Genomic DNA, 23,376 nt, shown 5'->3' with positions numbered 1-23,376 from the left:
GCTGATTTTCGTCCCGTCTACGGCAGGCATTTAATTACTTCTGTCCCTTGCAGAGAGCTCTGCTATTATATTTGACATGAAAAAGTATTGCGGTTGCAACAATGTATCCATTTGTATCCATTTCGGATACAGATGGTTTTATTCAGATACAAATGGATACATTAAGTTAACAAACAAAGTATAAAGCGAGCGCTATTCAGTTCAGCAGCTGTGCACTCAAGGCAACAAAATAAACCTCAATATAGAATATCACAGAAATAGTGCAGAGCTTAAAATGATAGTCCTTGTTCCTGATCAGTAAATGTTCCTCACAATCGGAATAGAAGAAGTGCCCACTCACCAGAACCACACTTGGTGTGTTGCAGAAAGTTAGAATTAATTCCTGGTTTTCCTGAAGAAAAGCCTCTGGGTCAGCACATGGATGGATATCCCTCTTATGGTCAAGCAGGCACAGGATCATAGAAAATTAGGTTCAGGCACAGAGTTCCCCTTAAGGGATGTGTGGGTGTTGCTCTATAGTAGTAGGAACCTCCCTCTCTGGTTATACTCGGAGCAGTACTGCTTCTGAAAAAAATATGCTCCCCATCCGGGGTCAGAACAAAAGAGTTCCCATAGTGTAGTATGGTTGGAAGAAATTTAACATTTATTCTAAAATCACAGGATGCATCCACAGTGTATCAAACTCAGAACGGCAGATAGCAAGAGTACACTGACCGTCCCTGAAAGGAGATGGCCACCAGAGCTCCACGATGCTCCGACGGCGTGACGTCAACGGCGCGAGCAGGCTCCTCCTTACGCGTTACGTGCCACGCACATCATCAGAGGATTGAGCCGGTAAGCGCCATGACGTTCATGCGGTCATTTAAATAGACAAAGTGGCGCAAAGTGGTGCAGTTGCCCCCAGCCTCCTGGGACACACAAGTCATGTATTTCAGAAGGCCACAGGGTACTCTACTGAGCATGCATTGTGTCATATCATTAGGGGCCAGATGTCTGTCCCCCTTTTATTCAGTCACAACATACTTACGTCATCAGGGGGCGGCTGCAAGAACCCAGAAGATACAGCTAGCCCCCGATGACATCTGAAGAAGATGGCGGTGTAAGACTTGGTGTGGGAGCATCAGATTGGATTGCTCGGAGTGAGTGTGTTTTCTATTCAGAACCCGGCTGTAAAGGTAAGAAGGGGGAAAAAATAGAACATGCAGCTGCATTCAAGAAAATGTTCAATTTATTTTCCAATCAAATCGATTTCAAGAAGAATAATCAATCTATACATTCGTATGTCACATGTGGGGAAGTGGATTCGTTCAATAGTTAAAATATGATCAGAATTTACTATCTAAAAGTTGTTATAAATCTCAGACATGAATTATGAACAAAGCATATTATTATTATTATTATACAGGATTTATATAGCGCCAACAGTTTGCGCAGCACTTTACAATATAAGGGAGACAGTACAATTACAATACATTTCAGTACAGAAGGAATAGGAGGGCTCTATAGTGGGTACTTGTTTCAATTAAAAGCACGAAGTGTCATTTTTGTCTGCTGCGTTTCTCCTCTGCTATCAGCATGAATCACTTATGACAAGTTTTCCTGACACCAAGAGAAAAATGGTGACAGGGGAGGGACCTCCAGCACATTGACAGCCTCAGCTCTGTTCCTGTGAGAGGTGTGTGTGTTGGGGTCTTTTCCCTCCAATCACCTCTCAGAGCTCTCCTTACTCAGCTCTACAGCGTGTAATTTCAGCTCTCCACCCCTTTTGTTCTGAACCCTCAAACAAGCTGTAAAAAATGCTGGTCTTCGAATGCTGCCAATCCATGTTGAGAGAGAGAGAGAGAGAGAGTTGAAAGCCTCAGCTCTGTTCCTGTGAGCTGTGTGTGGGGAGGGGGGTGTCTCTTCCTTCCAATCAGCTCTCCTCATTGGGCTCTACAGTGTGTAATTTCAGCTCTCCACCCCTTTTGCTCTGAACTCTCAAACAAGCTGTATAAATTCTGGTCTTTGAATGAATGTAGACAAAAAAAAATCTGATAAACAGGTACAACTTACATAGAAGGATTTGATTCATCTCTGTGTATCACCTGAGGCCACTTCACTGGCTATATGTAAGGGTTTACAACCACTTTAAGTTATGACTGTACTCTGAATTCTTCTTGTAATCTCATAACCTGACCGACTGAAATTATTATTATACAGGATTTATATATATTATTATTATACAGGATTTATATATATTATTATTATACAGGATTTATATATTATTATTATTATTATTATACAGTATTTATATATTATTATACAGGATTTATATATTATTATTATTCTACAGGATTTATATATTATTATTATTATACAGGATTTCTATAGCGCCAACAGTTTGCTCAGCGCTTTACAATATAACGGGAGACAATACAGCAACAATACAGTTCAATACAAGAGGGAAAGGAGGGCCCTGATCCTGGGAGCTTACAATCTAGGAAATGCATTTATATTTGATAAAGTAGTATCTCTGCTGCCAATTGATGCCAAATGATTGATGATATTCTGTCCTGGCCGATAGACTCAGCTGGATCGAACTTGATGTAAATCGAATGTAAATCGATCAGAATGGAAGTTTTGGCTCTTTGGTTGCACATTGATTGGATAATAAAATCCAAGTGTGTCTGGCCACCATTAGGCTGACAATTGTACACGTGGGTTCACCAAGTTTTTAATCAAAGTTTGTCGAGCCCAGAGGAGCCGTCAAAGCCAAATCAGCAGGATTTGGCCAAAAGTCAAGTCGTGTATGGCCAGCTGCCAGCTATAGAAAAAAAAAATGTATATATGGAGACCTCCTGCTGCGTGTCATTTTTACAGCACCTTTGCTACCTGTCAGATATGAAAGGTTTACTATAGAACCTACCTGTGTTTAGAGCTTGAGGCTCTGTGCATACGAAACCTGAAATATTTTCTCATGTTTTCTTCTCTGCTTCTGTAACGTCTGACATACTTTAATAACATTTCTCTGGTTTTTCTTGCGGTAAGCACAATTTTTGTTGCATTACTATTTACTTACACCCAAAACTCAGTGCTCGGAAAATGTCACCCATCAATATTCCTGCAGAACCAGAACTGCATATTTGAGATTTTTTCAGCTTTTCTCACTACAAAGTAAGCTGTCACTGACCAGTTTTAAACAGATTAAATACAAATCTGCCAAAACAATATATTTTTTTAAAGTATTGCTAAAGGGAAAAACGAATCTACAGAGGACCTTCTGACCCCTTCAACTGATACAATTAAAAAAAAACATTTATACCTAATATGCTTAAAGTAGGTGTAAACCCAATGACTAAAATATCATAGAAAACTTTAAAGAGGTTCTTTAACCACTTCAAGCCCGGACACTTTCACCCCCTTCCTGTCCAGGCCAATTTTCAGCTTTCAGTGCTGTCACATTTTGAATGACAATTGTGCGGTCATGCAACACTGTACCCATATGAATCTTTTAGCATTTTTTTTGAGACAGATAAAACTTTATTTTATTGGTATTTTTTCACCACTGGGATTTTTATTTTTTCGCTATATACGGTAAATTAAAAAGTCCAAACATTTTGAAAAAAAAGTGTTTTTCTTATAAAATTTTGCAAATAAATAATCTTTCTTCATAAATCTTGGCCAAAATGTATTCAGCTATCTTTTTAGTAAAAAAAATAACCCAAATTAATTTATAACCAAAAATTATATATTTTTTTAAATGTTTTTACATTTTTATATTATTATTTTTTTTTTTATATACCGTCACCCTAGCAGTACAGTGTCACCATAGTTACTACTACTTACTACTACTTATTTTTTTTTTTTTTTTTTTACCCATAAAGGCTGTAAAATCAATCATTTCTCCTCTCTGGCTGCATTCTTGCAGCCATTGAGAAATACTCTGAGAGCTGCGATTGGTCACAGCTTGTCACACGGTACAAGGCTGTTGTGAATGGCCTTGTACCATGTGATCTCTGTGATCATTCACATATGTCACTAGTAGTAAGCAATGATGTCAGTGACATCTTGCTTACTACTATTCATGTGATCACTGATTGGCCAATCAGAGATCACATGAATCGGGACCTCGCAAAGGAGCCAGTACAGCGATCAGTGTTTCGCTGTGTCCTCCAGACACAGCGGGCACTGGATTGCGGTGCCGCACGCTCCCAGGGAACATGCAAAGGGAGTTAATGATGAGTTCATTTATAAATGGCAACCCGCTTTGGCACTGCTCCCATACGGCCGTTTATGTACATTGGCCAGATGGGAAATGGTTAAAGAGGGTTTGAAAAAAATTAAAAGTCAGCAGCTACAAATACTGGAGCTGCTGACTTTTAATAAAAGGACACATGGCTGTCCAGGTATCCAGCACCATCCTAACCCGGACCGGTTCTTTGCTGGTCTTCGGGTCCCCAAGGCTGGCATGTTAGCTGTGGAAAGATGGCTGTGACTCCTTGCGTCTTCACAACTGGCTTTCCACTGCGCATGCGTGAGCCATGCTGCACTTTGTGGATAATCCAACAGCCTTCTTGGACATATGACGTATCCCAGAAGGTTGCGGGTGGGGTGTAGAAAACAAAGTTCCAAAAGAAGAAGAGGAGGGGGGAGGAGGGAATAAAGCAGAACTTCCCCTTTAGGGTGAAGTTCTGATTAACTTGTTTATGTCAGTTCATTTTCAATAAAAATCCACATTTACTCAAATATTCCTGGTGATCCTGCCATGAAGGTCCTTGTTTAAGCACTTCCTGTAACAACACTGTCATTTCTGGTAAAGTATACCCTTAGCCCCTGACACTGTGTCATTTCTGCAATACAAAGCTTCTGGGCCTAAGGGCATATGTATTTTTTCCACAGTACAGCATTACATACATTGATGATTGCAAAGGCATATCAAGCATATCACCTTAGCCCTGGTTCACACTGGATGCAACTTGGCATGCGATTTGCGTGCCCTGCGACCTGCAAATTGCATGCCAAGTCGCACCCTATTGTCCGCAATTAGAGTGGTCATATTGGTGTGGTTCCGACTTGGTCAGAGCTGCACCGATTTCAAAAGTAGTACATGCACTACTTCTGGTGTGATTTGCATAGACATCTGTATCAGATGTCTTGCAAATCGCGCCTGAAATCAACGGTCCCCCGACTTTGAAATCGTGCGACTTACAGTGAATTCAAAGTCAGGCTACATGTGAACGGAGGGTAAAAGGAGAAGCTCACCTTTATTAACATATTACACCCATATTCAGGGTATAACATGTTACTAAAGCACCTGACAGCACCTTGACCCAAACGCCCATTGTGATAGCGGGCAGGGGATCTTCTCCCTGCACTCGCTGTCACGGTTCAAATGCAGTGTGGCCGTGCAGCTGCATAATGAATGAGCTACAGCTACCATCTGTCACTGTACCAGACGGCTTGTAGTTCTCAATGAACTGTGAGGGCGCTGGTGATCTTCCTGGACTTCAGCAACTTTTTTCACCGACTGGGAAAAAAATCTGCAGATCTGACAATCTGCAGGAAACAACAGAGAAAGTCCCCTGGGCTTAAGAGTTGTGGGATGATGTGAACAGTACAGGTCTTTTGGCATCCATCTCCCGCACAGGCCTTGCTACCCTCTAAGGGTTGGGGGGGGAGCCCAAATGTAAACTGCAAAAACAATGGAAAAAAGGGCGCACCAGCCCAGTGTATTGCCTGAATATAAAACTTCAATAGAAACACCAAAATATACTCACAACCAATTATGTATCAAAAACATCTTTATCTCCTTATAATCTCAAAGACCCTCAAATGGCTGATGCATTTCGAGAGACAGTTCCCTCTTCCCAGGGCTCTGAGGAAGAGGGAACTATCCCACGAAACGTGTCAGCCATATGAGGGTCTTCTTGTGGTTTTGGAGTTGACCTGGTCGCTTTGAGATTATGATGCTTTTGATACATAACTGTTTGTGAGTATATTTTGGTGTTTCCATTAAAGTTTTATACTCAGATAATGCACTAGGCTAGTGCGCCCTTTCTTCCATTGTTTTTGACAATCTGCAGGAGCCTGATATTGCACCCGTGATCTGCTGATATGCGGGTGCAATGCTTTACATTGAGAGAAAAAAATATATATATGCACCTTTTTGTTACTTGCAAGAAGCAAAAAAACAAAAACATGCATTTATTTAGTTTTTTTAGCAAGCAAACTTATCCTTTAATCTGTAGGCAATGTTTGAATGAATATCTAATGTTTGCCTGTTCATATATTCTGACAAAAGTCAACAATTTACATTGGGTGTACTTTTTACATGGCTATACTTAAGCTTACCAAAAATGTATATTTTAAGAAATTCTTTCCAAAGAAACAATTACCTCTCATACTGGGCCACAAGTTAGGTCAACAGTGATCCCCCTCAAAACATCTCTCTGTTATTCAGCAGGTACAATATGGAAAATAAAGTTGTGTTTGGCAAAAGGAAGAGGGAAGTAGCTATGTCAAGTGCTCCAGAAAGGTCGCCATACACTGACAGATATTTTTGTTCAACCTGCAGGCTGAAGGTAAATAATCCAACAGATTCTTCCATCCACACTAATGGACGAATCCTCCCTGCCAGGCTATTGGTTTCTGAAAGCTGTGAGGGCCATCTTTCAGAATATCTTGAAATAATCTGATTGCATGCATCTGTTGTTCAGCTGACGATCTTCCAACTGAACGATGTTAGTGAATGGCCCTGCCGGCCTTCTCCTGCCTATGTGAATTTTGCCCATTTCATTGAGAACCGGACAAAATTTGCACAGTGTATGGCCAGCTATATGATTTGTATGCAAGATTTTGAGATTCAAACTTAAATTGGCAGTCAATGACATATATATAAATTTTTTTTACTTAACTGCTCTGTGCAATGGTATTATACAGAGGTGCCCTGAACCTACTCTTCTGGGTTCCCCCTCCAGTGCTCTCGGCTGCTCCACTTCTCTGTTCGCCCCCCATAGGAAGCTGCTTACTATGGTAGCACACCTGCAGGCTCGCTCCAGAGCCAGGCTGTGTGCATACATAGACACACGCAGCATAGCTTGACCTCATCCCCTGCTCCCTCCTCACAGGATTTAATTGACTGCCTCCATGTCCTGTGAGGGGAGAAAGAGGAGAATGCCACTGCCTATGGGCATAGCACTGAATCAAAATAGAACTTTTTTTTTTATCTTTTCTTTTGTTAACCGTCTCCCATTCGCCCTATAGCAGAAGTACTGCTACAGGGTGGCATGGGTGCGCAAAATCACATATATATATGTGATTTTGCATTTCTGGGTAGAGAGCATGCGCGCCCTACCCGCGCCACTATTCGTGGCCGTCAATCACTGGGATCCGGCCAGTGATTACTCGCCGGTGCACAGTGATTGCCGAGCATCTGTGACGGGAAGGGTTGGGGGGGAGAACTGTTTGTAAGCAAAACAGTTCTCTCCCCTGTCAGCTCCTGCACACTGCTTTGCATGGCTGTGCATAGCACACAGTGTGTCTGTGTTTACAGTGAAGCAGAAACACACAGCCCCACAGTAAAACACACACAGCACATTGTTAACCCTTTGATTGCCCCACATCTTAACCCCTTCCTGCCCAGTGCCATTAGTACAGCGTCAGAGCCTTTTATTAGCACTGGTCACTGTATTGGTGTCACTGGGGATGTCAGTAACACCAAGTCAGTTTCCCCCAGTGTCAGAATGCCCGCCGCAGTTCCGCTATAAGTCGCTGATCGACACCATTACTAGTAAACAGAAACAAAAATCCCACTATATTTTTTTTTTTTGTTAGCAAAGACATGTAGCAGAATACATTTTGGCCTAAATGTATGACTACAATTGATTGTTTTACTGGATATGTTTAATAGCAAAAAGTCTAAAATATTGTTTATTTCTCAAAATTGTCGCTTTTTTTTTTTTTTATAGCGTAAAAAAATAAAAAATGCACAGGCGATCAAATACCACCAAAAAGAAGCACTTTTATTTTCAGGTAAATCCGTACACACTTCTGCACGTTAAATGTATATTCACGGTTTTCCTACCCTTTCAGTTTAAACAAGAGAAGTATGCAAATGTGAAGCAGTGCTAAAAAGCCGTTTGTCTGTACGAAGCCCAACATACACAGACCAAGTAGGACCGCTTCCTGTGTTGTGAAACATGGAAGATACAAGCATCCCATGTAGTTTCTTTCATAAGAAATATAGTTAAATATTTGCAAGCTTGCTTCACGTAATTGGTGAACTTTTTTTTTCTTCGAGAGGTCAAGTTGGGGAATGTGTATCAAATACCCCATAATTTCTGTGCCTTCAGAAGAAAAAAAAAGAAACAGATTCTTGGACGACAGCCCTCCTATGAGGTTAACCATCATTTCATGATGTTCCCATTCCTTCATAATGAAATACATAACTGCCGGGCAATAAAAATATTTTGTGAGGATTTTCTATTGGGCAACACACCACAATCCGCCCTACCCATTTCTGTCTTTCATGCATTGTAGTAGCTACGTTCTCTGTGTTAGACAATGCAAACAAAAAATCCATTCTGGTACAGCATCTAGGGACTGGAAAATGGAGTAAACCGTGGAGAAAGAAAAAGACATATGACCATCAAGGTCAACAGTAAAAAAAAAAAAAAGAAAAAAAAAAAGAAAAGTAGATTGCATGCTTAGAACCCATTGATAAAGAGCAAGCAGTATTTTCCAGTTTGCTTTCAAGCAAAAGCTATATACACTATATTGCTAAAAGTATTGGGTCGCCTGCCTTTACACCCACATTAACTTTAATGGCATCCCAGTCTTAGTCCGTAGGGTTCAATACCAAGTTGGCCCGCCCTTTGCAGCTATAACAGCTTCAACTCTTCTGGGAAGGCTGTCCACAAGGTTCAGGAGGGTGTCTATGAGAATATTTGACCATTCTTCCAGAAGCGCATTTGTGAGGTCAGGCACTGATGTCTAAGGAGAACGGCTGGGTTGAGGTCTGGACTGGTCAAGTTCCTTTACCCCAAATTCGCTCATCCATGTCTTTATGGACCTTGCTTTGGGCACTGGTGGGCAGTCTTGTTGGAACATGAAGGGGCCATCCCCAAACTGTTCCCACAAAGTTGGAAGCATGAAATTGTCCAAAATGTCTTGGTACGCTGACATCTTAAGAGTTCCCTTCACTGGAACTAAGGGTCCAAGCCCAACTCCTGAAAAACAACCCCATACCATAATCCTCCCTCCACCAAACTTTACGCTTGGCACAATGCAGTCAGGCAAGTTCCGTTCCCCTGGCAACTGCCAAACCCAGGCACTACTATCAGATTGCCAGGCAGAGAAGCTTGATTCATCACTCCAGAGAACACGTCTCCACTGCTCCAGAGTCCAGTGGCGGCGTGCTTTACACCATGGCATCCGACGCTTTGCATTGCACTTGGTGATGTAAGGCTTGATGTAGCTGCTCGGCCATGGAAACCCATTCCATGAAGCTCTCTACACACTGTTAATCTGTGCTAAAGTGCTAATCTGAAGGCCACACGAAGTTTGGAGTTATTTAGCTATTGACTCTGCAGACAGTTGGCAACTTCTGCGCACTGTGCGCTTCAGCATGCAATGACCCCGCTCTGTCATTTTACGTTGCCTACCACTTTATGGCTGAGTTGCTGTTGTTCCCAATTGCTTCCACTTTGGTATAATCCCACTAACAGTTGACCGTGGAATATTTAGTAGCCAGGAAATGTCACGGATGGACTTATTGCACAGGTGACAACCTATCACGGTACCACGCTTGAATTCACTGAGCTCCTGAGAGCGACCCATTCTTTCACAAATGTTTGTAGAAGCAGTCTGCATGCCGAGGTGCTTGATTTTATACACCTGTGGCCATGGAGGTGATTGGAACACCTGAATCCAATGATTTGGATATGGTGTATATTTCCCTTACCAGTCACTATCCTTTTTCCCCTTGAATACAGGAGGCTCATGGACTGGGGTGCTATTTATAATATATTTAAAGCTGAACTAAACCCATTGAGCTAACAGAGGCTAAGATGGCAGCTTCCTTGGCTGTAAAAGATAGGAAGGTTTAGTTCCATTTTACAGCTCCGTTCACATCTAGGCGCCACAATTCTGTCCACGATCCAAAAACGCTCTGCAAAACTGACAAATCGCGCTACACTTGTTCAGGTGCCATTCATTTTGAGTGACACCCAAACGCAGCTGACTGCATCACACAAAGCTTGTCGTTAAAAAAGGAGCAGGAGCTTCTTTTGGGCAACAAGCTTTGCATAATACAGTTTGCCGCAATTGCAGTGTGATTTATCTTGCGACAATCGCCCCCGTATTTAGGTGCAATAGAAAATGATTGGCACCTGAACAAGTGTGGTGTGATTTGTCAATTTTGCAGAGCATTTTGGGATCATGGGCAGAATCATGGAAATTCTGCCTGCAATACAAAACGCCAAGATGTGAATGGAGCCTGACCGTTCCCCAAGTTACATTTAAGGCATGCTGGAAATGATAACTGTCACAGTTGCCTTAGGCTCTCAATTGAACTGTCAAGCCATCAAATGGCTGGTGTCATAACTGATAACATGTGCAGCACCGCAGCCACTTCAGATCAGAGACTAGGATGGCAGCTTCCTTGGCTGCAAAGCAAAGAGGGTTTTAGTTCCACTTTAAGGATGTTTTCTTTAAGCTCAATTAAAGTTTCAAACCTTTTTATTTCTTTGTAGTCCTGTACTCTGGCATGTTGAGATTTGTGCCAGTTTTTTTACTTGGAAATGCCTTAAAATACCTGAAAAGTATCCTCGAAACACTATTCAACCAGAATGTAGAGAGTCAGAAGTGGGGGGGAGACAGCGAATTTGCATAAAGGTTGCTCTCCCATTGTAAGAAAACTATCAGGTATCATTATTAAAACATGTTCCTCTTTTTTTTTTTTTTGTAGACTTTTTTATGCTATTCATGTCTTAATTAATAGCTCCTGACCAAAGGTGAAGAGTGATATGTAAATGGATCTGCAACTTGCAGATTATGCCAAAAAAACTCAGCTCTAGCTTTCCTGGCCTGGATGACAAGCACGGATCCCATTTTTTGTATGGTTCTCAAGCTTCCTTATGAAAAATATCTCTATACGAAAGGGATGCAAGAAGCCCTCTGCTCCTTTATAAAAGAATACCATGAGCTTCAGCTTGTTGTGCTGGATTTTCCACTTCTCACACTCCTTATGGAACCACTAAAGACCCATTTACACCACAATGAATTGCAGCAGGATGAAGTTCATTGTGCTGTGATGTAACTCAAAATGAAAGAACTGCAATACATTGAATACACACTAAAATGTAGTGCATGCTGAATTGTTTTTTTTTGTTTCTGTTTTTTGTTTTTTTTTAAGCGCAGGTGCATTATGGAGATGTGCGGTGTCAAAATGAATGACCCCGCCATACACCAATGAGTGTAAGCCGCAGTATTGCAACACGTTTGTGTGAACAGGTACTTAGCTGGAGTTGAAAATGCTGCACATAGATAATTGCTGGGCTTTCTCTCCATGATAAGGTAACAGGCAATGCAGTCTAGGATTCTCATTTAATAAAGGTGCTATTTGGAACAGAATAGTGCCATTGGGAGCTCTACAAGATGCATATAGATATATTATGTTACATGATTTGCTGGATTCTGTATAAAACTTCCCTTCAGGGCTGCCCTGTCCTCTTCTCGCTGCTGAACATCCGGCGCTGTAGAGGTTAACGGTTTTGGGTGTCCAGGCTCAGCTGCACTAAAGGTGATCCAACAGGGACACACGTCCACATGTCCCCTCCACCACTGAGAAAAGTTCTTTCACTTATTACACTACCTGTAACACAATCAGTGAATGGGGGAGAGGATCTTGTGACTGATCAGACTCTCCTCCATTCACAGATAGTATTACAAGCACTGTAATCAGTGAAAGAACGTTTCTCAATGGAAGAGAGGGCAAAAGAGGGTTTGTCCCTGTTGGATTATCTTCAGTGCAGCTGAGCCCAGAGTCCCGAACCTGTTAACCCCCACAGCGCTGGAAGTTCAGCAGCAGGAAGAGGACAGGGCAGCCCTGCAGGTAAGATTTCTACAGAAGCCAGCAAGCCTGCACATATTGGGACATCCTTCATTACAGGTATGCAAAATAACTAAAGTTGTAGAGAATAAAAAAAATTTTTTTACCGAACTTTCAACAAGGATTTGATTAGCCTGTTACTACCACAAGGCATACAGGAGTAAGGGATAAAGCTGGGAATACAGTCATAGAAATGTGTTCAACATTTTTCATTGTAAGAACATTTGTTCATTTTTCTAATCATTAGTGGGGTCAAATCAATGTTTGCTTTTGACCACAGAAGAAAGAATTTTTCTCAAATGTATGAATTTCTAACAGTGTGTGTGGTTTTCGTTCAGTAAAGAGCATTCATTCCAAAATTGAATGTTAAAAAGCCATAAACGAAATCTTGAACTACTTTTGAACAATATTCAATTGTAGTGAATATTTTTGTACAAATTTTCCTACGAATTTTAATTTGAAACCCTACTAATGTATAGGCAGGTTTAGGAAGGAAGGGAGGAAACCATTCCGCTTCAAGAAGCTTAAGAAGACACACGGCCACTCAATTAAATTGGAGAAGTGGTTCAACCAGGGGCGGACTGACAACTCAAGGGCCCCTGGGCAATAGGGGATCATGGGGCCCCTTTGTCCTCGCCCACACCCAAAAAACCCTATGAGAAAACCAATGAAAGGTACCAGGCAGGGGCAGACTGACAACTATTGGGGCCCCCGGGCAATAGGGGATCATGGGGCCCCTGTGTCCTTGCCCAAACTCAAAAAAGCCTATGAAAAAGGTACCAGAGGCATCTCATGGGGCCCCCTACTGACCCTGGGCCCTCGGGCAGTGCCCGAGTTTCCAAATGGTCAGTCCACCCCTGGGTTCAACCTTAAACTGCGTAGGGGATTCCTTACTATTAGAGAGGTAAGGATATGGCGCTCCCTCCCACAATTATTGGTGGCAGTGGGAAGTGTCCATAGTTTAAAAAACTCTTAGATGGGCATCTAAACTAATGCAATATACAGGGATATGGGTAATGGTTTTGACACAGACACACACACACAGGGTAGGTCTGACCATTTGGAAACTCTGGCACCGCCCGAGGGCCCAGGGTCAGTAGGGGGTCCCATGAGATACCCCTGGTACCTTTTTCATAGGCTTTTTGGAGTTTGGGCAAGGACACAGGGGCCCCATAAACCCCTACAGCCCGGGGGCCCCATGAGTTGTCAGTCCGCCCCTGCACACACATACACACACACACAACTGGATGGATTGGTGTCTTTATTCAACCTTGCAAACTATGTAACTATCTATGGGTGGGAGAGAGGGATGGATGGAGTAACAATGAAGCTTTTGAAGACTACAATCACTCACCCAACCAATCAGCAAAGAGTATCTATCTTAATTATTTATTTAAAAACAGAGGTCTGGGTTGCATGTATTTGCAAACATGTCAAAAAATGGAATGGCTGTTTCAAGGCAGCTCTGTATTTTGCTTCTTGTTTAACAGTTCTTCACACAGACTGTACTTTGCTGTTCCTCTTATCTCAGTATATATCAGAAGGTTATTTTGCCTTGCCAGATACCCACAAACATTGCAAAAGCTTCGAGCAGCAATTTGCACCAACAAAATGAGGATCGGTCCTTACAGAAGTGAACCAGAATGTTATCCCAAGCACTTATGTGCATTAGAGGTGCCTCTTATTACAGAGTTTATCCAACATATGATGAGAATGATAACCAGAAGTGACAACCAGAATGAAGAGAGAAGGGGGGCATAGACACATTACGAGGGTCAGCAAATTCCCATTGTAGGGAAAGTAAGAAAACTATTATCTAATTGTCCATTTTAAAACAATTCTGTATGAAATTAGGCCTCCTTCACACGACTGGTTTGTTGTGGCCGCTGTATTCCTGTGGCAAGAATCTGCAGATTCTTGCTGCTGGAAAGACCGGGTTATGCAATCATGTCCTTCATTTTGTAAAGTGCTGCGCAAACTGTTGGCACTATAAAAATCCTGTATAGCAATGTCTGAGCCTGGACGCAGTCATCTGTGCCTGAGCTCAGATATTTGTCCCTCTGTGTGCAGCTAGTCGCTCTGTGTGCAGCTAGTCGCTCTGTGTGATGCTAGTCGCTGTGTGTGCAGCTAGTCACTCTGTGTGATGCTAGTCGCTGTGTGTGCAGCTAGTCGCTCTGTGTGCAGCTAGTCACTCTGTGTGATGCTAGTCGCTCTGTGTGCAGCTAGTCGCTCTGTGTGTAGCTAGTCGCTCTGTGTGCAGCTAGTCGCTCTGTGTGCAGCTAGTCGCTCTGTGTGCAGCTAGTCGCTCTGTGTGCAGCTAGTCGCTCTGTGTGATGCTAGTCGCTCTGTGTGTAGCTACATACAATCAGCAGCGGCTGCTGTCAGCCTTCCATCAAATTAAATGGGCTGAGCAGCCATTGCAGATTGCATAACATGGATATTCCAGCAGCAAGAATCCACAGATTCATGCCGCAGGAATCAAGTGCCTGCCACAAACTGGCTGTATGAAGGAAGCCTTAGACTTATGTTTTTCATTAAAGCTGAACTCCAGGAAAACAGGTAAATATGCATATCCGATATGTATATATATATATATATATATATATATATATATACATACACACACACTCACAACAGCGCTGAGCAAACTGTTGGCGCTATATAAATAGTGTATAATAATATATATATATATATATATATATATATATATATATATATATATACACAAACTATCTTAACTGTAGTAGGATTTATATTTCTGCTCATCCAGTCCTGAAATTTACCAAGTTCTGCCACACAGCCCAGTCCTGTCTGGTCAGGCGGCAGAGCTGTTTTTCTTGGCAGATGTAAAGTAATACTTACACACCTTGTCCCTACTTCATCCTGTGTTTGAAGAGTGAAAGGAGAAGCAGCAGACCAACAAGCTCATATCTATGTCACTCTGCTTTCTCCTCTATCTACGTGTTCCTTGTTAAAGTGTTACTAAACCCACAACAGTACAATCAGTCTGTATATGCAGTAAATGCTTGTTATACTCACTGTGGAACCTAAGGGGTTAATCCTCTGCATTGTGTAAAAAGGCTGTTTAATCCTGTCTTCTCTGATCCTCCCCTTCTTCCAGTGTCCCCCTCTTATCTCCTGATAAGACATATCATGTGGAGACACCATGCACATGGCCAGTTTGGTGTGTATTGCTAGAGAGATTTTTTTTTTTCTTGGGAGAGTGCATGTGATCAGCACAGGGCCAATCAGCGCTGTCCAGACAGAGGTCAGGGTTCCGCATCCTCCTAGAGCAGGAAGAAAACTCCTCCTACAAGCTTTAACCAGTGCTCTGCTGGACACTGATAGAAGTCATAGGACTGAAATATTCTGGTGATGAGAAAAGGTATTTAGCAGTTTATATTTACTAAAATAATTGCACTTCCATGTTGTGTGTACTGTGGGAGACCAGATATAGTGAATGCAGGGTCCGGGGAGACCAGATATAGTGAATGCAGGGTCCGGGGAGACCAGATATAGTGAATGCAGGGTCCGGGGAGACCAGATGTAGTGAATGCAGGGTCCTTGGAGACCAGATATAGTGAATGCAGGGTCCAGGGAGACCAGATATAGTGAATGCAGGGTCCTGGGAGATCAGATATAATGAATGCAGGGTCCGGGGTGACCAGATATAGTGAATGCAGGGTCGGGGGAGACCAGATATAGTGAATGCAGGGTCCGGGGAGACTAGATATAGTGAATGCAGGGTCCGGGGAGACCAGATATAGTGAATACAGGGTCTTCAGTTTAGTATCACTTTAATGATTGTACATGGGTCTACATTGATACTAATGTACACCCGTAAATAGCGTACAGATGTAATCCCAGAATGCAAACTTTCTGCATTTTGGGGAATATATCTGAACACTATACTTGGGTATTTTTGTTTTACGCTTAATGCAGGGTCCTGGATTTAGTAACACCTTAACACATGAACAATGAAGCACAACGTATTGGCTCCCTGTACCGCTTCTCCCTCTCCCAGTCTAAACTTGGCTGTACAGTGAATGGCAGAAAGTAGATATCAGGTCAAGTTCAGGAATATACAAAGCTTGCATTTTAAAAAATGCATGTAGTGATGTGTTAATAATTACGGAGCAATATTAATTTCTCTTTTATATCTGTTTGGAGTTCAAATTTACAGCTATCCATATCTGTTTCTAGAGGGTAATATGACTACACTGCAAAAAAGTGAATTTATAGTAACTACAGCTACAGAGCACTTCACATATCACCAAAACCGTTACACACAAATCTGAAAAAATATTATTAGGTTACAACTAACACACCCTGTACTTATTCATAGACGATGGATGGTATGATATTATAAACAAAGAATTGGCAGAGTTACGCAAATTAATAAATAAAGTTCCTCTTTCCTGGCATATAGAATCAATCATTAACGGTAATTATAAATTGTTTATGAGATTACAATACATCACAAAGCCATAAAAACACAGAGAGGTTTATGACAGCACAGAAAGGTCAGGTGGAGTGAAGGAAAAACAGCAGACATAAATCAATGTTCATACCAACGTCATCCAATAGGCCAAACGTTTAGTCAGGGCTTTGGGACCTACTGGACCTTTGCAGCACACTTGTGCATACATAGGTGTGAGGTCCTGGATTTCAGGAGGTCAACACATGTGCAAGAAGGGCTCCTCCCCCCGCACGCACATGCGCGGATATGCCGCAGGTTTCAAAGATAGGTCAGGCACATCTGTACGGGCACCATATTTTTAAACGATGCTGGGAGTGGGGGTCGGGGACCAAAAAAATTACTGACATTCCTATTTAAGATTCCATCAAAGACAGAGTTTTGAAGTGTAAAGTTTTTTGAGATGCATCTTCAAAGCCAAAATGCACTTGCCATATGCATTATCCATACATGCAGGGAAAGCAACAGGCTCATTGAAAGAGTCACTATCTCTACATATACTTGCCCTGCTTTTTTTGCCCTTCCACTATGTTCAGCCACCAGAAACAAAAAAGCTCTGTGTAAGCTCCAATCATGGTTCACAGGTGGGGATGAATCTCTCCCTGCCTTCATGTGACAGCACTGGGCCAATCATCAAGCAAGAAGGCAGTACCGATGACGAAGAGGAGTGAGTCACATGCCACCATAGATTTTCTTTGCTCCCAATGGCTGAACAAAGTGGTGGGGGAGCAAAGCAAAGGTGACTTTGCACTGTTGGAGGACTGAGCTGTAAAGAGATCCTTTTTTTCTTCTTTCAACGACAAATCTTTTTCTCAATACCCGCAAATTCTGATGACAATATACCTCAAAAGATAAAAACTTAAAATAGTGTCATACCTTTTTGGTAATAAATACACACGTGCCCCTTCCAGTGCAACATGCAATACTTGTGAAAAAACCACCCCTTTGAAAAAGTCATAGGAAGTGACGAAACGCGTCAGCACACGTGACGTCAGACGTGGTTGACAGGAAGTGCGATCGTGGCCATCTTGGAAGTGGGAACATGTGGCCAGTGTTCCCTAGTCTGTCTGCATGTGCATCTCTATGAGGAGGAGCTGCCTTATCCAAACTGTAATGTGAGTTACTAAATAAAGGATGTTATTTTACTGAATCTACCATATGTAATTGCTGTTTTTCTTATGAGGAGAATGGAAGAAAAACTTTAATACTGGATCTAATACTGGATGGAATTCTACAGTTAAAGAAGTTAATCCAGATTTGTGTTATGCCCTGTCTTTTGATATATAGGGTAATTATCCATCAGCACACGAGTTGGAGATTGTTTGGTTTGGGGGTGTGTAGGGTATAAGGTGATCACTGATGAATATATAGTGTGGTGTTACACATCTGCAGTGATACATTTTGAGTTGTTTGCACAGTTTATATAGTGGACACGATGTGTGAGTGTTTCACTGATTAGGAATTTGGTTACACAGAGAATTAAAAAATATATGCGTATATGCAGATATTCGCATATAGATTAACAATTTTTTTTTTTCCTTTCCTTTTTTCACAAGTATTGCATGTTGCACTGGAAGGGGCACGTGTGTATTTATTACCAAAAAGGTATGACACTATGTTAAGTTTTTTTCTTTTGAGGTATATTGTCATCAGAATTTGCGGGTATTGAGAAAAAGATTTGTCGTTGAAAGAAGAAAAAAAGAGACTTTGTTAAACATTTTGTTACACTTTTGGGGATTGTTTTGATATTTTGGACATCTATGTGGTTTTGTTAAAAAGAAAAGTTTTTATACACATTTTTTGATTAACCTTCAAGGGTGGAGGTGGATTACTTTTCTGGGAATTTTTGTGCTGTGTATTTGAATATATATGTAAAGAGATCCTGTCGCCTCTCCCTGCATGGACAATACACAAGTTTATTTCATGTTATTTTGCTGCTCACCATAGATCATGAAATTTCTGAAATACTATAATTCATCAAAATAATCAATGTAAACCTGTAATAAAAAAATATGGGAAATACCACTGACCCCCTTCTGAAAATGAAAATTTTCTGGCTGTTATATCAACCAACCGTCTTCATTACTTTCTGAATTGCTTACTGAGAACAACTAAGCAAAACAGCAAAGCCATAGAAGAGTCAGAGGGCCTTATCTCGCTTACTATGCTGATTCCAGGTCAATGACTTACAGTATCAAAGAATAAGAGTCACAAAAAACTATCATTTTCATTAGCAGAGCTCAGAAATGGCTGCCTCTGGGTTTCTCCCATTACAGTTTTCCTTATAGATAATTAGAAGACATATTCCTACCCTGAGGAGGCATCCATTGAGAAAGAGGTCGCAGGTCGGCTGAAATTACGAAGATCCCAAAGCAGCAACTCTCTCTCCCTGACCTAATGAGAGAGATGACACAATAAGATAAAATGTCGGCACTTACATAATTACGTTTTAAATATGGATGGCTTTTTCTACAGCTTCTTCTTTTGTTAGAAACAGTTGACATGAATGTCAGTTGTGGGTTAAATGTTTAGCACTGAGGGCTATAAGAACTTGCTTTAGGGGTTAGGTGTCCAGTGTTCAGGTGGAGGAGAGATCATTGTTGGTGGGAGCCTCAGGGATACTTTATTTTACTCTACTTTAATGAGAACAAACGCATGGCAAATATGGACAAGGTGAGGCAAGGGCAACACTGAGCTTTATATGTCATGTGACATCTAGCATTAACACAGAAAGGAGATGAGAGCGAGATAGTGAGGCCTTGGGGAGCACTCTACCTGGTTAAATCCAGATGTTACCAGATGGTTGTTGGAATTTGTCCACAGTACTCGACAGTCTTTATTGTTGTCATGCCCCTGGGCATCCTGAAAGAAAGCAAGTCAATGTTAATAGAGAAAAAGAGCTAACAAATTACCTGTGTACACAGCTGTCCAACTGACATGCTAAACCCCTCAAAAAGGAGCAACTCTTCACAGCTTAACCTCCCTAGCGGTCTGATTATGTCCATATTTCTGTGCTCAAAGCGGTACTTTTTTTTGCATGGAAATATGTATTTTTTTATTGTAGGCCTGTAATTTTTAGGAATAACTCACTGAAATCTGTCCGAACAAGAGTCTATTAAACATCCCGGGTATGATAAAATTTGAAACACGAAATCATAAATTATAATTTAATAAATAATCATACAAAATAATAATAAATGTAATTCAATAATATAATCAAACCAAAAACACTGAATTTTGAAATAGAGCGCCAAGTTCGCACATCACTGAGCAAAGTCGCAGAATTGTTTTCAGGGTCTGATGATGAATTTCCCCCACGAATCATTATCACTCAATTCTGCAAGTGGTTCTGATTTACTATCGCTGTTCTCTAGCCGGTCTAAAACCGCTTTTGACCTAAAGGGACGCTTTTTGGACGCCATGGACGTTTCTCAGTTTCCAGGCAGAAAGAACAGTAAAAATGCAGGCAGGGCACAGGACAAAGCACTCGGGACAAAATATATGTGAAATGGTTTGATACAGTAATGTTATACTATGTGATTTTAGTGAATTTAGTGAATGTCACTTTTTGTCATTTTCAAATTTCCCGCCACTTCCGTCCCCATATGCCCCGACGTCGCAGGGGATGGAACCCAGATGACAGATGCCGGCATCCACCGGATTACATTGCCGGGGACACTGCAGGAGGGACATCGCGGGAGCGCAGGGCAAGGTAAGTGAAGAGCAGATCCTGGAGCAACGCTGCAGGGTATTCCTGAGTGTAGCTCGGGGTTACCGCTTGTGGTACTGAAACTTTACCCCGAGCTACACTCGGGAATACCGCCAGGGAGGCTACTGAGCAGCATGGATGATGAGTGATTAACGCTGTAACCTTGTAGCGCTTGCATCCTGGTATCAATTTCCAAAGGCTATATAATCTTTTTTGGATTCAGCCGTTCCTCCCATAACATAACAGGTTTCCTCCAAAGGCTCTGTACTCCCAATACAAGACATGAAATACTAATAAGTTACTCATCGGCCTATACAGAACCTTAGAAGTCAGTGGCCTGTTAATGCTATCACCTTAGGCCCCGTAGGGTCTTTTTGTACAGTCACACAGCCATATCATCTTCACAGCCCTCTGGATTCAGGCAGTACGATGTCAGTGAAAGCTACATTATGGCCCTAGGTTTGTGGACGTCCAACCATCACACAACCAGCTCCATGAAGACATGGTTCAATGAGTTTGGTTTGGAAGAACTTGAGTGGTTTGCACAGAGCCCTGATCTCAACTCTACCAAACACCATTTGGATAAATTACGAGTTAGGTCTTCTTATACAACATCAATACCTGACTTAGCAAATTCTCTTTTGGATGAATGGCCACACATCCCCACATACACATTCCAAACTCTAGTGGAAAGCCTTCTTAAAACATTCTCAGTCCTCAGTGGTGGGTTTCATCATGCATTTTTAGAGGTCTGTATCTTTACTGCACAGTCCTGTGGTTGCTTGGATAAGTCTTAGGTTTCCAATGTCCTCAGCTTGGCATATTGGAGAACAAGGAATAATAATTCGAGTGCTTTTCACAGGCAGCAGAGATAACTTTCTAAGGGGTACAACTGCTGAGAAACATTAACAGAGAGTGCAGTGACACAATTAGCAAGAACCCCAAACTGGAATACATAAGAAACTACTACTATCTATAAAAGGCTAATGCCTCACTCACATGGGGTGTACATAATCATATGCCAATGGAGGGCTGTATTCATCTGCATGAGGATGCACAGGTGTTCTGAGCAACCCTAAGCAGGCAGTTCCATTTCTGTCATTGAGACACAGCAGCTGCACAAAGCCACTGCTCCCAATGTTACATCTGCGCAGGTGCATGGCCCCGAACACATTCAAGATGCCTTCGGGGCCATGCACCCACATTGATGGCACATTAGGAGCAGAAGCTTTGTCTATGCAGTCACTGCGTCCCAACTCACAGCAACAGGACTGCCTGAATGGTGCTGCATGGAATACCTGGGCATCCCCTTGCTGGTAAACATGGGTCTCCACGGATGTACAGTTCTTTACATCCCATGTGAATGAGGCCTAACTACAGGCAAAACTTTTTTTTTTATTGTTTTGGATATAGCAGGTTAAAACTTTTGGCAGATTTTTGTTATGGTGTATGTCCGCATTAGAAACAAGAAGTCAAAAGACAGGAAGTGATGGGACATCCCTTCAATACAGACAAGGAAAGCAACAAATACATGTTTTTAATACAGTAATAAAAAGTTATACACTTTACTATGGCCACAATGCATTCTTTTCACAACAGTTTTCTTTCTTCGATTTTCAGATCTAAGTCACTGTTGGTCCCTGTTGTACTGCTGTTCTACCTGAAGACCCAAAGCTGTAAAGCACTGCAGCACCAGAAGTTTAAAGACAGGAAGAGGACAGAGCATCCCTGAAGTGAAGATCCCTACATGATCCAGTTGCTTGCACAATGTGGGAATACTTCATGACAAGTAATTGATGTGACTAAAGTTGTAGGAATTTCTTTTGTTTCAGCTTAAGCTGTAGTGACTTTGGCAGGTATGGAGACCAAAGAAGTGCAGGAATCCCCCCAATGGAGTTCCTGAGAGATATACAAAAACATTCAGTGGTTTCATTTTTTTTGTATCTACCAGAACCCAATATAACAGTTTGAGTGAACTGACTCTTAAAGGAAACCTGCAGTGACAGGAAAATAAAGGCAGCCATTGTTCACCTTCTGAAAATGCTAGCTGCCTGTCTGTGGCTTCAATACTTTCTGATTCACTGAGCCAAAACAAGCAAGAGCTTAGCGTCAACTCAAAACTCCTGCATACTTGTCAAGGACAGAGCATGTACTAAAGCCATTGGATCAGCATGGCAGCCAGGCGTCTAGTATTTTAGGTCAGTTATAGGAGTCTCTACACCCATATGGAGGAAAAATATATTTGAAATATATTTTAAAAATATTCTTCCCAAATATATTGCCATATATTTGAAATGCTGCAATTGTGGCCATATTCAATATATTTAATAATATAGTTCAATATATACTGTATATTGAAATGCGTTTATTACAAAATATATGAAAAATATTTTCAAAAATACATTTTCAAATATACTGTATGTCTTTAAAAATACTAATCTACATATTTGGATGCATTTACAAATATATGTAAAAATATATGTTAAAATGACTTTTTTATATGCTATATTCAATATATTTCAAAATATATTTCAATAAAAAAAAAAAAAAATATATATATATATATATATATATATATATATACACACATATACATACACACACACACACATATATATATATATATATATATATATATATACACACACATATACATACACACACACACATATATATATATATATATATATATATACATATACACACACATATACATACACACACACACATATATATATATATATATATATATATATATATATATATATATATATATATATATATACACACATACACATACACACACACACATATATATATATACACACACACTGCATGTTGAAATGCGTTTATTACAAAATATATGAAAAATATTTTTAAAAATACATTTCAAATATACTGTATGTCTTTAAAAATACATATCTATATTTTTGGAATGCATTTACAAATATATGTAAAAATATATGTTAAAATGACTTTTTTTTTAAATATATTCTTCAGATTTTTTTACATTTTTGTTTTAAAAAGAAAGTCATTTCAACATATATTTGTAAATGCATTCCAAAAATATAGATTTTTTTATTTTTAAAGATATACAATATA

The 23,376-nt window shown here is 40.9% G+C and overlaps 1 protein-coding gene across 1 annotated transcript in view; it reads right to left on the bottom strand.

The window, feature by feature from the left end:
* Positions 1-23,376, bottom strand: part of CORO7 (coronin 7) — a 304,171-nt gene that overhangs the window by 167,456 nt on the left and 113,339 nt on the right. Inside the window, exons 8-9 of the mRNA XM_089683334.1 lie at positions 19,341-19,427; positions 18,877-18,959 (exon numbers count right to left, since the gene is read on the bottom strand). Coding sequence (XP_089539460.1) covers positions 18,877-18,959; positions 19,341-19,427 — 170 coding nt within the window. The remainder of the gene's footprint in view (positions 1-18,876; positions 18,960-19,340; positions 19,428-23,376) is intronic.

The sequence above is a fragment of the Staurois parvus genome, unplaced genomic scaffold (assembly GCF_062004578.1).
Source record: "Staurois parvus isolate SC_StPar_1 unplaced genomic scaffold, SC_StPar_1.0 ptg000018l, whole genome shotgun sequence".
Classification (NCBI taxonomy): Eukaryota; Metazoa; Chordata; class Amphibia; order Anura; family Ranidae; genus Staurois; species Staurois parvus.
Note: the sequence above shows the minus strand (reverse complement) of the source record. Positions and strands in the feature narration are given on the sequence as shown.